This window comes from Lethenteron reissneri, chromosome 46 (assembly GCF_015708825.2).
Source record: "Lethenteron reissneri isolate LAM-NWPU_2019-01 chromosome 46, ASM1570882v1, whole genome shotgun sequence".
Lineage (NCBI taxonomy): Eukaryota > Metazoa > Chordata > Hyperoartia > Petromyzontiformes > Petromyzontidae > Lethenteron > Lethenteron reissneri.
This window is the reverse complement of record NC_083824.1, coordinates 6,141,340-6,154,407: the sequence shown is the minus strand read 5'-3', so window position 1 is coordinate 6,154,407 and position 13,068 is coordinate 6,141,340. Positions and strand designations below refer to the sequence as shown.

The following is a 13,068-nucleotide window of genomic DNA, read 5'->3' as shown; positions in this document are numbered from 1 at the left end:
ATCATCCTCCTCCACTCATTCCTGTCCGGGGGGGGGGGGCATCATCCTCCACGTCCGCTGAAGTCTGTCGCACCCTAGTTCTTCGCTCTGAACTGCCTCCTTCGGACTACACCTCTCGGCCTGGCGACGATGCCGTGACATCGAACGCGAGCACGCACAGAGTTTGATACGCACATGTTTAATGTATTCAGAGCATTGTTGTCGTTACACTTGTTTGCCTAGGAAAGCCTCACCGAGTCTCGCGACTCTTTTGCCAGGAGGACCCTGCAAAGTCTACGTAGTAGGAGGCCAATGATTTCACGGTATAATCAATACAATTATAAGGGTTAGGCATTTTAAACACATAGGAACAAAAACAAATACGTAGCATTGGCTTTTAAATGTCCAGTCGACTAGATGTGGTTGCTAAATAAACTTATACAAACATCATGAGCACAAAGTTCACATGTGTACAGCATTCACATAGCTTTGTGCTATTAAATCCATTGTAGGTTAATTCATGAGCGAGCACTTTATGCATAAGTAACAATTCATTGTTGATTTTAACCACGTGACAAATTGTATGTCTACATTCGTATGCACGCGTACAGAAAACATGAAAAAGTGCTGTCAATTAATAGTCTTTCTTAAAACAAGGGGTGGTAATGCTCCTCTCCGATGGCGGCCTTAAGCCAGCGGTGGATATTCCACTATCCCACAGCAGCACAAGGTGACTGCTGCCGACTTCCACAACAGCGGTACTCATTTTATCAACGCGAGAGGGTTGATGATGATGAGGATTCGAGGGTCAACCCGGATTTGAGCTCAGACCCTTCCAATTGCAAGCCAGGTATAGGTACATTTGCAGTGTGCATATTATCACATGATCACGATGGTTGGAACATCTCCACCGCGAGGCTGAGAACCCAATTGCACAACTGACATTTGGAAAAAAAGGGGCAAGGAAGAGAGAAAGAACCGAGAGAGAACTGGAAAGATGCCATCAACAACGATTGGAATATCTTGGAACATTGGCTCAAGTGGCTCAGCCTGCAGATGCCAGGAAGTTGTGGAGAAGCTGTGTGTGCTGCTCATCACGGGAAGGACTAGGGGGGTGGGGGGTGGGCAAGGGCATACCACAGAATACCTTGCGCCAGAGGTAAGACAAAGTCATTGTTATGCTAGTCCAAGTCGAGTCTGAAGTCATCAAATTCATGACTCGAGTCTGACTCGAGTCCAAGTCACATGACTCGAGTCCACACCTCAGAGGTGGGACAAAGTCATTGTTATGCAAGTCCAAGTCGAGTCTGAAGTCATCAAATTCATGACTCGAGTCTGACTCGAGTCCAAGTCACATGACTCGAGTCCACACCTCAGAGGTGGGACAAAGTCATTGTTATGCAAGTCCAAGTCGAGTCTGAAGTCATCAAATTCATGACTCGAGTCTGACTCGAGTCCAAGTCACATGACTCGAGTCCACACCTCTGCCTTGCGCACTTGGAAGCACAATATACATTACATAAGCATACAAGGTAGGCAGCAGAGGGCAGTGCAGTGCAAATCCATTGTTGCTCTGCAGTTATATGCTCGCACGTTCTGTGCTGCCCATCTTCACCGGATCCACACTGACCGCCGTGATGAAGTATAGTCAAATAGTCCCTGCGACCTGGCAGGCGTAGGGAGATGCCTCATCCACAGCAGTAGGTTAACTGAGGATTCAGGCTACAACACGGGCACACCACGGCATAATCTTGTGAATGAACTCACAGGGTCTTTAACGTGCGCCTTAAAATAATTTTAGTGTTATTTTACCAGGTCAGGCCCACTGAGCTATAAATAGCTCTTTTTCCGATGCGACCTGGCCACAAATGATAGGCCAACGAAGTGGCTTACCACGTGGAAATGTGTAGCATACAACGCATGTTTCTAAATGTGGAGGGGAAAACCCGGAGGACCTGGATAAAAATCGACGTCACCACGAGGAGATAATGCAAACTCTAATTATACAGGCGTCAGGGTCGGGATCTAAATCCACGACCTCCTGCATACCAGGCGAGGGAGTTAACATCTCGCCACCGCAGACAGAGAGCTGTTGTGGTCTCACGGTTGGTACACTGGCCTTGCCATCCAGATGGATCCGATTCAGTCTTCTGGCGGCAAAGATAAAAATGATGGTGCCAATTGATTAAAATAACCCCTACCCCGCCTATGTCCACCCAGCGGCCCAAACGGCTGCACCACAGTTAGTCGATCGGCAATGTGACATGCGGTGGGGTAAAGTGTGGTACCGATTGTAACACGTTCGGTCAGAGTGTAAGAGGAGATCAAACGCCCTCTAAAGGGAGCCGTAGCAGAGGCCCTTCTGCCGGCAGTGGAGTGAGCATTTGCAGGGTTCCGCCTTTACCCTTTTACCTCTTGAAAGCAGACCACAGGTGTTTGCGTACAAAAGTCACGCGGAAATGACTGGGTGGCCTCACCGTAGGCTACGGAGACAAGAGTCGGTGGGCACTTGTCTGAGAGGGCAGGACACAGTTTGGGGGTGGGGTGTGGACAGCACCGTGCCCGACTACCTTTGTCTTCCCGTGGTGATGTCCACTACTCCGTGTACTTGCGTAAACACGCAGGCATGTGCAATACAGACTGTTGGGGCAAGTGCTGTTAGCGAGCAACTATGAAGACCGGCACGGCACATGAGAGGGTGGGGATGGCCAACACCATGCCCGGCCACCTTTGTCTCCCTAGTGGTGAAAATTGAGATTGAGTCGACCTATGGGAGGCCCAAGACCGGTTCAAATAATTGTCACCGGTGTTGACCGTGAGCGGGAATCGAACCCGGGTCGGCGGGATCGTAGCGCCGCGCGCTAACTGCTACACAAAGACACATGCACACACACACGCGCGCGCGCACTATTCACCACACGCTGCTCTATCATTCGAAAGTGGTCATGTCCTCGCGCCGATGACAGCCGAAGCGGCGCCACTCACTCCGCCGGCAGCCGCGATGCGGGAACTGACGACGCCGGCTGCGTAGAGCAGGGCACCGTGCACGCTGTACTGCAGCAGCAGCGCCCCCACGCCCTTCCACAGCCCCGAGGTGCCCTCGTCGCGGCGCACCGAGCGCACGCAGTCGGCCAGGCCCTCGTGACGCGTGTTGATCGGCAGCAGCAGCAGCTCGGGGGAGTTGGCGTCCGTGTTGTCGATGATCGTGCGAGTGCCCTGCGTGTGGTGGGTTCGGGCAGTGTGCGGTGTGGCGGGGGGGGGGAAGAAGCGACGGGCAGGAGAGAGAGAGGGGGGGGCGGTGAGTAGGTGGGTGGGCAAACGGTTCAGTTGTTGGGTGTGCGTGGGCCTGAGTGGCTTTATCCATGGATGGGTCAGTAGGTGGGTTAGTGAGTGAATAGATGAGTTGGTGAGTGAGTGGGTGAGTAATTAGTTGTTTGGTGGGTGAGGGAGTGATTTTGACTTTTGGTGGGTGATTCAGTTATTGGGGTGGGTGAGTGGATGGGTAAGTGTAATCGGTTGTTGGATTGGGCGAGTGGTTTCCTTATTGAATGAGCAAGCGGGTGGGCAAGTGGTTCAACCATTTGGCGGACGAACGAACGCTTCAGTTGTGTGCATGGGGCCAAACAGTTGCGCTAATTTATGCCACACCTCCCCCCCACCACTAAAATTCAACCGAAGCAGACGTAACCTCGCACTCGAACACGACGCCACTGCAGGGCGGCTCTCGCCCGCGACCCGATACCTCCCGGCCGCGCCGCGCGTCCCCAACCTGCACGTGCAGCCGGTGCACGGTCGTCTCGAGCGGGAACAGCACGACGTCCGCGACGAGCCCCCCGAAAAAGCGCGCCACCAGCTTGGGGAGGCACGCCTCCAGCGCGTTCTCCTCCACCGCGACCCCCGGCTCTGGCGCCTCCGCACCCCTCCTCCTCCTCCGCCAGGTGGCCTCGATAGCCAGCCCCGCCACCCGCTGCACCAGCGCGGCGATGGCGTAGTGCAGCAGAGCGTGCAGCAGCGTGGGGCCCGCCAGGAGGCGTAGGGGCAGCAGGCGCTTGCTCTGCGGGATGCCGAACCCCAGCACGCGGCAGACGCCCTCGCGCACGCACTCCAGGATGCCGGGGTTGTCGCGAATTATGTCGCTCTGGAATTGCGTAGGGGGCGCGTAGAGAGGAGAGGGGTGGAGAGGGAAGGTGGTGGTAGGTGGTGGAGAGAGAGAGAAGGTGGAGAGAGGTGGTGAGTGTGAAGAGGGTGGGAAAATGTACGAAGAGAGGTAAGAGCGGAGTGAGACGGTGGAAAGGGTGGTGAATGCGGAGAGAGCAGAGTGGGTGGAGAGGGTAGAAAGTGTACAAAGGGGGACAGGGGGATAGATATGTTGAGTTGAACCGCACACAGCGAAATATTTTGGCGGTGACGTGGATGAGTGTTAGCACATTTTGGGGGGACAGTGTAGACTGCACAGGTACTCATTTCATGGTGAAATCAACGAGGTGGAAGCCCACAAGCTGGTTCGGCTATCACTTGTAACTGATGTTAGCGGCATTTAGGAATTGAACTCAGATGGCCGGATTGGTAGAGCAGTGCGATAATCACTGCGCCACCGCTCACCACAAGCGTACACAACAACGGCCACCTTTCACCACTAAGAGACATTGACGTTACAATATCGTTTGTGCCAGGCTGGGTGCACTTTGAGGCCACGTGAAGTGTCGAAGGGTTTCTGGCAGGGTCACAGGGCAGACCTTCGCACAAGAGCCGCCATTTCGCCACGAAGTGGCGATGACGTCACCACAGCGCTTGTGCCAGGTTAGATGTACTTAGAAATGATGATGTAAAATGTAGAAGGCTCAGCTAGTAGGTCTTGAGACAGACCCAAGTGTTAGAGATTTACCGAGATGACTGACAGATACCCCACCTGCACTCCCCACTGTGCCAACCCACATGCAACACAAAGACACACAGCAAAGACAAAGATCCCCTGTATATCCTTAAAAGATTGTTGAGGCAAGTGCTGTTAGCGACCACCTATGAAGGCTGGCACTGGCACGTGAGGGGTTGGGTGGCCAGCACCATGCTCGGACCACCTTTGGCTCCCTAGTAGCGATGTTTACACACCGCACCAGGTGAACATTTGAGGTCGAGTCGACCTAGAGGAGGCCCAGGACTGGTTCAGATAATCGTCACTGGTGTTGGCCGTGAGCGGGAATCGAACTCGGGTCACCTGGTTTGTACCGCGGCGTGCTAACCGCTACCTACCGCCCCACACACACACACATCCAACATGCATGCACATATGCACAGACCTGTACTGTGTCAATGAGACTTGCTGAATAGAATGGCATGGTTATCAGGCACACGATCCTGCATAGGAACAAAGAAAGCAGGAATTATTATACTTCCACTAAACACTGCTGTACCGCACATCCATTGAAACCATTTTCTGGTTAACTCATTTGGAAAGAGAATTCCACGAGTTGTTAATCATTCTGGCAAATCGCCCGATGATGCTGGATGCAATTACCAGCGAAACGTCACTCAAATTGTAAATGTTGTGGAATTACTCTCCAACACACCGGTGGGCTGAAGTAGTAACTGATTTCCATTTTGTTTACGTGACAAATCGATTACTAATTGGCTGTGTCAAGTGCTGGAGGTTTACGACACATTCGTACTTATGCAATCTAACCCAAAAACCTTTATTATGAATAATATTGGTCACGTAAAGCCTACGTGTTAAACTGTTAATCATCCAGCTGTACGCACTACATATTAGATACCCTTAACAATGTATACTCCAGCCTTAGGGCTGCGAGTTGACCATACGGCAGCATGACAATGGATTACTGAATGCATCTGTGTGGAAATTAGAGTGTTACCCCCCCCCCTCCCTTTGTTTGCTTGGGCTTTCTCCAGGTTCTCTGGTTTTATCCCACATGCAAAACACTCTCTAAAAACAAATTGGCCAGATATACCAAAGCAAGATCCTCCTGCAAGTCTTGAGACACAGCGAGGCTTTGCTGGGGAGTTTTTTTTTTGCATTTGCGTGGGATATAACTTTAGTGAACTGAAAGAAATGTGTGTTTCTTGCTATTCGTTTACCAATGACACTAACTGGCCTTCGTGACTGCAGGGATTCATATTCTTGGTTCTTGCGGTAAAGTCACGTAGAAGGAAAATAATAAAATAATAATAAAATATATAAAACATTAAAAATTATCACGACGTTTCGACTACAACACAAGCAATCATCATCAGGTGTGAAATCCACGGCAAGAAAATTTGATTTAATTTATATTTTTTTATTTTATTTACCGAAAAAACCAAGAATAGAATACTAACTGGTCTATTTACAATTATAACCATAAACGTATCCTAACCACATTATAATAACAACCATAACCACGTTATAACCGCAACCATGAGCACAACCACTGTGCTGCCATGGAAGCTGGCCTGATGAAATTGTCCGTGCCAACTTGGACTGTAGCAATGCAGCCCGGGCATTGCCTCATAAAAAAAAATTGCCCGTTTCAGCACATTTATTTACAATAATAATATGTTTTATATACATATATATGCATGTACATTCGCATATATTTTACGCAATGTCCTGAGAACCTCCTCGACAAATATTTCTATGCATGCTTAATTCTGATGGAATAAGGCTTTAAAAAAAAAACAGTCCCCAATCACACCCGATTGGCTGTTGCGGTGTCACATGATGATGCGGCTCACCCCTTCAGGAGCATGTGGCCTCCTAGCTGCTTGAAGGTCCAATTCTGTGAAACCTCCCTTGCAAAAGTAAGAGAATTGCATTAAACACACATTCACACAAACACTGCCATGACGATTCACCTCATCCACTTAGGCAAAGTTAAGATACGAATCGTGACGAATATTAATGTGTAATGCGGTATGTCGTTGGTCTATTTGTACATACTGATTAAGAGTTATCCCCTTGTATGTGTGGCTTTTATCTGGGTACTCAGGATGCTTCTCAAAATGCCAATAATCATGCCAAGCTGGATCCTCTCGACAAAGCATCTTGAGGCTCAGTTGAGGTTTTAGTGGATAAATCAGTTGAGCCTTTGAGTTCAAGTCCTGGTCGCATGTCAACTCAGACCATTTTCATCATCATCTTTGTCAGGAGCTGCAGAAGCAGCCACATGTAATACACCATAACTATTGCTGCCAATGCCTCATCATCATCCCTCTAGTGGCAGGGGGTAGGGAAATGTTTCCTTACAGAGGACCGAATATGAGGTTCAAAGATGTTTTGGGACAACACATCAACACACCTCGGCCACTCCTGTCACTACAAGAGGCTCTTCCACTTACGGAAGTTACCGAGCATGCTAAAGTCACATACGGTGTTGCCAGGTTCAATCTGCTCCCCTCTCGTGCCTGATTAGTGCGACTAAGTAGCTTGCAGTGACAGATTAATACCGCCTGTGTTCGCAAGATATGCCTCTCCTACCTTGCCTAAAGGAAAGACATCACACAAAGGGCAATACTTTCCGTAGTGTAATAATAGACGTGATTTGGAATTTCTGAATGTATAGAAGCAGAGTTCGATTGATTGATTGCTGTGGATCGATGTTGTTTTTTAGAAGTAGGAATAGATGCAGTAGTAGCACAGTGGTCAGCACAATGAGCTACGAACCCGGCAAGTCTCGGTTCGATTCCTGCCCATGGTAAACAAAGTGATGAGTGATATCTGATGCAAATATGGATTCTCCATCTTCTCCGGCTTGCACGGACCAGCATGATAAAATATGGTCAAACAGCCCCCAAGACTTATAGGGCAAGGGGAGGCCCTCTTCCAATAGTGGATTTATACAGGGCTGTACATTAAATCAATCAAAAGAATAAAATTGCAACCAATAACATTTTTGGATTTCATTCTTCCACTTGGTACAATGTGTGCTGGGTACCTGGGTAGTTGTGTGAGCTCTCCAACTATTCCTTCAACACCGAGACTGATGCCTTGCACTATGAAGGTACTGCCCATGCCTTTCCATAAAGCTCGGATGCCCTGGTTCAGAGAAGGAACAAAAAAAAACATCTGTCATGATCATCAAACAAATCATCAAGACCAATGCTACTGATGCCAACACATCTTTTCATCACTTCCTTACTTCTGCTGGGTACCGTAGCAGCTGTGAAGTCAACTTCTGAAATACGGTTCGTTCTTACAATCTTATCACCACCACCACCACCGCCATAATCTGAACTTAGCACTCCCCTTGTTACATCCAGGACTCCACCTGTAGAGTGTCATCATCAACACCTTATGGCATTAGGTTTTACTCTTGGTCACCAACCTCTGGGTACCACTGCAATTCCCGTCTCAGTAATCTGCCCTCCTCCATTCCCACCCATCATAACATCCTATTCCTTTTTACGTCTACTATGTTTTCCTGACCAATTACATTTGAACCTTCGAGTTGCTTAACCTACACTGCAATGCAATGTACAGGTTCCTCCTAAAAGCTAGAGTATATTTTTAAGTCCAGCTCTCTGATGAGTACCATACCAAAGACATCACACCTCTGACCAGTCCTCCTCAATCCTTTATACATCCTCCCCAGTGCAACATGTTTAGCCTTATCATATCTACAGTCTAATTGATGCTTATACTTTAATTTACAGTCAGTTATTCCTCACCTGTGATCTTGTGAAGGAATACATTATCCTGATGACAGAGAAGGGTGTTAGGTGGTATTTCTTGGCATGGTAATTTATCTGCAAAAAATGTAATAAAATTACATACAATGACAACCAATTTGTTTAAGACTGTAATTCATCTATTGAATGTGCAACCAATGGAAGTGAACAGAGGCATATTACATAATTACGAAAATAAAGTGTCCATTCAGATCATTATCACCCAGAATGCCAAATAGAGCAGTGCAGTATGTTGTACTGTACTTCTATACCCCATATTATGTTCCCTGCCATTAACAACCAGGTCAAGTATAGTCAAACCTCACCCACGATCTGGACGACATGGGAAGACTTTCATCAACGTTTATTTGTGTATCAAATGTATGTGGTGGTGGTTTTAACTGTATTTACATAAACTAAAGTATTAATTTGGAATGTGGAATTTCTTCGACTGGCTCAGAACCTCTAATAGAGAAGAGCGCTTCCCTACACTCGTTAGAGCAGAGGGACGCTGTGACTTCATAGTAACGAGAAGTATTTGTTTGGTAAAACTTCACCTGGCATTGTCTCCGGATCACGATGCATGGATGAGCCAACACGTTTTCAATAAAGAGACTGTAAAGACATGGGAAAGTGCAAATTCACAAGCTAATACAATTTGTGAGCATTTTTACATGCGTACAGCAGGGATGTGGAATATGTTCCTTACCAAGGGCCGAATGGGACTTTCAAGAAGTGACTGAACGTGCTAAATTTCGAAACCCAGTCTTGTTGACAGGTTGAAAATGTTACTGATTAGTACTCGATCGCTACGGCTACCATGCCTGCAGTGACGGATAACTATTGTTTGCAGACCGTTTCAAAAGCGGTGGGCCTCACACATACGAAATGTCCCTATGTCCGTAAGGAAAACACTAGGCACACTGGAGTGGAGGGTTAGGGAAGCACTAAAGTTGGTACCACAGAGATCACGAGTTCTAATCTAGCTCCAAGCCCTTTGTGATCAAACCGGGTTCTAAAGGGTAGTCAGTTGATGGCCTCTGCCCGGTAACCAATAAACGCACAAATATTATTCATAATACATTTGGTTTAGCACTTCATTGAAATAAATTTCAATTCTAAAAAATACAAATGTCAGTTTCACTGTCATGCCATGAACATGAATTACTTCCCGTGGTTGGGAACGCGAGAAAGTGCTGCCCCCTACTGTGCGCACCAGACGTCGCATCAAGGGATGTCAGAAAAAGCTCTATGATAGATATTTCACGGGGCGTTCTCGAACACGGTGGGTTGAACTTTTCTACAAGCGAGCCGAAGGGAGTCTTTTTATTATTACACGCTTTCTATTAACTCACTCTGTCTGTTGTTGTTGTATCCTCAAATCTTGTAACTCAATTTTAACCAACTACCCAATGTGGTATCGACTGCAAAACTTGGTATACTTATGTCATACTGATGACAATACTATATTCTATCATGAAAAAAAGGCAAACAATATTTTTTATATGTTATGTTTCGGCTTGGGTCTAATTGTCCACGCTCAACTGTCTGTAAATCACCATGACCCCTTACGTTACTTCCTGGAGTCGTGGAGTTCTTCCATTACTGGTACGGTACATTTCATCAAAGCGTGTTTTTAAAAAAGTTTTTAAAAATATTACTTATTTATCTCACGACACCAATAGCATTATTGGATTACATTACCTCGTCAAACCAATGCCAAAGCCAGCAAATCTTTGCAGGTTTTCTGTAAGAACCAAACACACAAAAAGGCATCTATAATCAGCCAATTGACGAAACAAATCTCAACTGACATTACACAGTCATCAGCACGTAACGATGCATGGATTAATCAATTAAAATCGATTCTCAAGCATGACAATTGCAGTATTTACAATTTGTGCCAAATACATACACAGTATACCCTATTGTCACGCTCCTGTTATGCATTTGAGCTCATGAGGGAAACTAAAGTATACGAAAACATAAAAAAACCTGACCTGAGAACTGGATTGATGTCCCATTCGTTGTAAGGCAATGTCAATGTAATCACATTCCTTCACGGTTCAAGAAACTCTACCTCGGAATCTCCAGATATTTTTGAGGGCCCTGAAAATTGGATGTTTGGCCAGTTCCTTCATGAGATGTTTTTGTAATCAAGCACACAGCGCATTCCACTTGAATTGTATCTAGATTTGAAGCGTTCGTGACTGCAAGGATTCATACTCTTTGTTTTTTTTACGTGACTTTACCGAAAAAAACAAAGAGTTTGAATTGTATCTTTATAATAGCGTCTTTAATGTGTATAAAACAATACTTTCTATTGACACCACCGCAACAGTATCGGTCACGGTTTGTCAATGACACTACGGCGTTAATGCCCCCAGCAGGCTTACACAGCCAGGTTAAAAGGCACCTTTAGGCTGTGTAGGTGTCCTGTGACAATGAGCTCTGGGTGTTGTGTTCATCAGTGCCCAAAAGCGTATTAGACAAAGACCCGAGGCACGTTCTTGACGCTAGTTCAGAGCGAACCGCTTAGCTAATGAGAATCTTGATTACAACGTGAATTAACAAGCGACGACCCGGCTTTCAAAGGTCACGCAGAATACGGGCACAACACCAACCAGACCACAACCAAAAAAATAACTTTCCCAAACGTCTCGTCAGATGAAGAAGAACGCTCGTAAACATTTACAAACGTGTAATATTTACCGTTGGAAGCGCCTTCCGATGTAAAGCTCTCCCCTTTGTAGGCCGCGAAGGACCCTGGGCTGTGGCCTAGTTGCCCTACCGCAGAAGGCGAGGGGAACCCGGCGAGGCTCCTCGGCCGAACGGGTCCCCTCGCCCGCCTCTCCGCCTGCACCTCGGCTAATATCCTCTGCTGTATGGCGAGGACGTCTTCTCCACCTCCTCGTCGTCGTACTCCTCCTCCCCTTTCCTCTTCCTCCTCGTCGTCGTCGTCGTCTTCATCATCATTATTTTCATCATAAGTCATTCCCCACCGATCAGACATGGCGAGAGATCATTTAACCTGTGCTGTATTGCAAATAGACGATTCCGATTAGTCGCCGCATAACTAGGGAATCGATTTGACTGCATTATTTAACGTTGCCTCTACGTTCGATTCTCGATTAACGGAGTTCGATTACAGACTCCGCCGACTGGCTTGCGGTTGTTTACATTGAAACGCGCGAGTCGATGGAGGGAATCGGATATAGAAATCGAATGCAGCTGGATCGATGTGTGCTGTCATCGATTGAAAGCTCATTGAACCCAACATATGTCTTTTGCGGTGGACAAAGTGCCCAGCGTTGAAACGAGTGATGAAAATGCATAGAAATTAGTGTGTTGCCAAATTGTAGAACGATTTAAAACACACTCAAATGCAACTGTTAAATTCCATCATCATACACTTTAATTGCGATGCTAATGCATCATTTCTGTCCCCTTCGTACAACTTCACGTCAATGATCCACTGCTGTTGGATGAAGGATTCCCAATTCCGCGTTGTTTAAATTTTGACCAGACTTCTTCACGCCGCTGCTCAGTGCGGGTTCGCTAAGGGAGTTTGCAGGATCCTTTCAGATATATTTCTCACCACTGATGTTAGCTGGGGCCCGGAATCAAACTCTGTGTCGCGGGCTTCATCGCAGTGGCGTGCGGTGAGGTCAATAGCTGGGGAGGCACTGGCTCGTGTCAGAGCCAGATTCACACACTGAGGGGGCGTGGCCTCACTGAGGGGGGCGTGGCCTCACTGAGGGGGGCGTGGCCTCACTGAGGGGGGCGTGGCCTCACTGAGGGGGGCGTGGCCTCACTGAGGGGCGTGGCCTCACTGAGGGGGCGTGTCCTCACTGAGGGGGCGTGTCCTCACTGAGGGGGCGTGTCCTCACTGAGGGGGCGTGTCCTCACTGAGGGGGCGTGTCCTCACTGAGGGGGCGTGTCCTCACTGAGGGGGCGTGTCCTCACTGAGGGGGGCGTGTCCTCACTGAGGGGGCGTGTCCTCACTGAGGGGGGCGTGTCCTCACTGAGGGGGGCGTGTCCTCACTGAGGGGGCGTGTCCTCACTGAGGGGGCGTGTCCTCACTGAGGGGGCGTGTCCTCACTGAGGGGGCGTGTCCTCACTGAGGGGGGCGTGTCCTCACTGAGGGGGGCGTGTCCTCACTGAGGGGGGCGTGGCCTCACTGAGGGGGCGTGTCCTCACTGAGGGGGGCGTGTCCTCACTGAGGGGGGCGTGTCCTCACTGAGGGGGCGTGTCCTCACTGAGGGGGCGTGGCCTCACTGAGGGGGCGTGTCCTCACTGAGGGGGCGTGTCCTCACTGAGGGGGGCGTGTCCTCACTGAGGGGGGCGTGTCCTCACTGAGGGGGGCGTGTCCTCACTGAGGGGGCGTGTCCTCACTGAGGGGGCGTGTCCTCACTGAGGGGGGCGTGT

General features: G+C 48.4%; 1 protein-coding gene across 2 annotated transcripts; it reads right to left on the bottom strand.

The window, feature by feature from the left end:
- SLC25A46 (solute carrier family 25 member 46) lies at window positions 1-11,695 on the bottom strand. 2 transcript variants are annotated; one of them, XM_061570624.1, is made up of 10 exons: window positions 11,353-11,695; window positions 10,345-10,387; window positions 9,198-9,255; window positions 8,641-8,718; window positions 7,908-8,008; window positions 6,709-6,765; window positions 5,277-5,334; window positions 3,749-4,117; window positions 2,965-3,195; window positions 1-21 (listed from the first exon to the last, which is right to left on the bottom strand). In XM_061570624.1, exons 1-10 carry the CDS (start codon window positions 11,651-11,653, stop codon window positions 16-18), a joined length of 1,302 nt encoding a protein of 433 aa, XP_061426608.1. In that variant the 5' UTR covers window positions 11,654-11,695; the 3' UTR covers window positions 1-15. The 2 variants fall into 2 exon arrangements, with proteins under 2 accessions (XP_061426608.1, XP_061426607.1); XM_061570623.1 differs by lacking the exon at window positions 1-21 and having other exon boundaries at window positions 163-3,195.
- Between the last annotated feature and the right edge of the window lie 1,373 nt (window positions 11,696-13,068).

Coding starts and splice junctions, on each gene's coding strand:
- SLC25A46 (XM_061570623.1), bottom strand. CDS start 11,653: ATGTCTGATCGGTGGGGAATGACTTATGATGAAAATAATGATGATGAA. Junction 8,009..8,640: donor ATTCCTTCACAAGATCACAG/GTGAGGAATAAC, acceptor TCTCTGAACCAG/GGCATCCGAGCTTTATGGAA. Junction 3,196..3,748: donor TGCACCGGCTGCACGTGCAG/GTTGGGGACGCG, acceptor CACCACACGCAG/GGCACTCGCACGATCATCGA.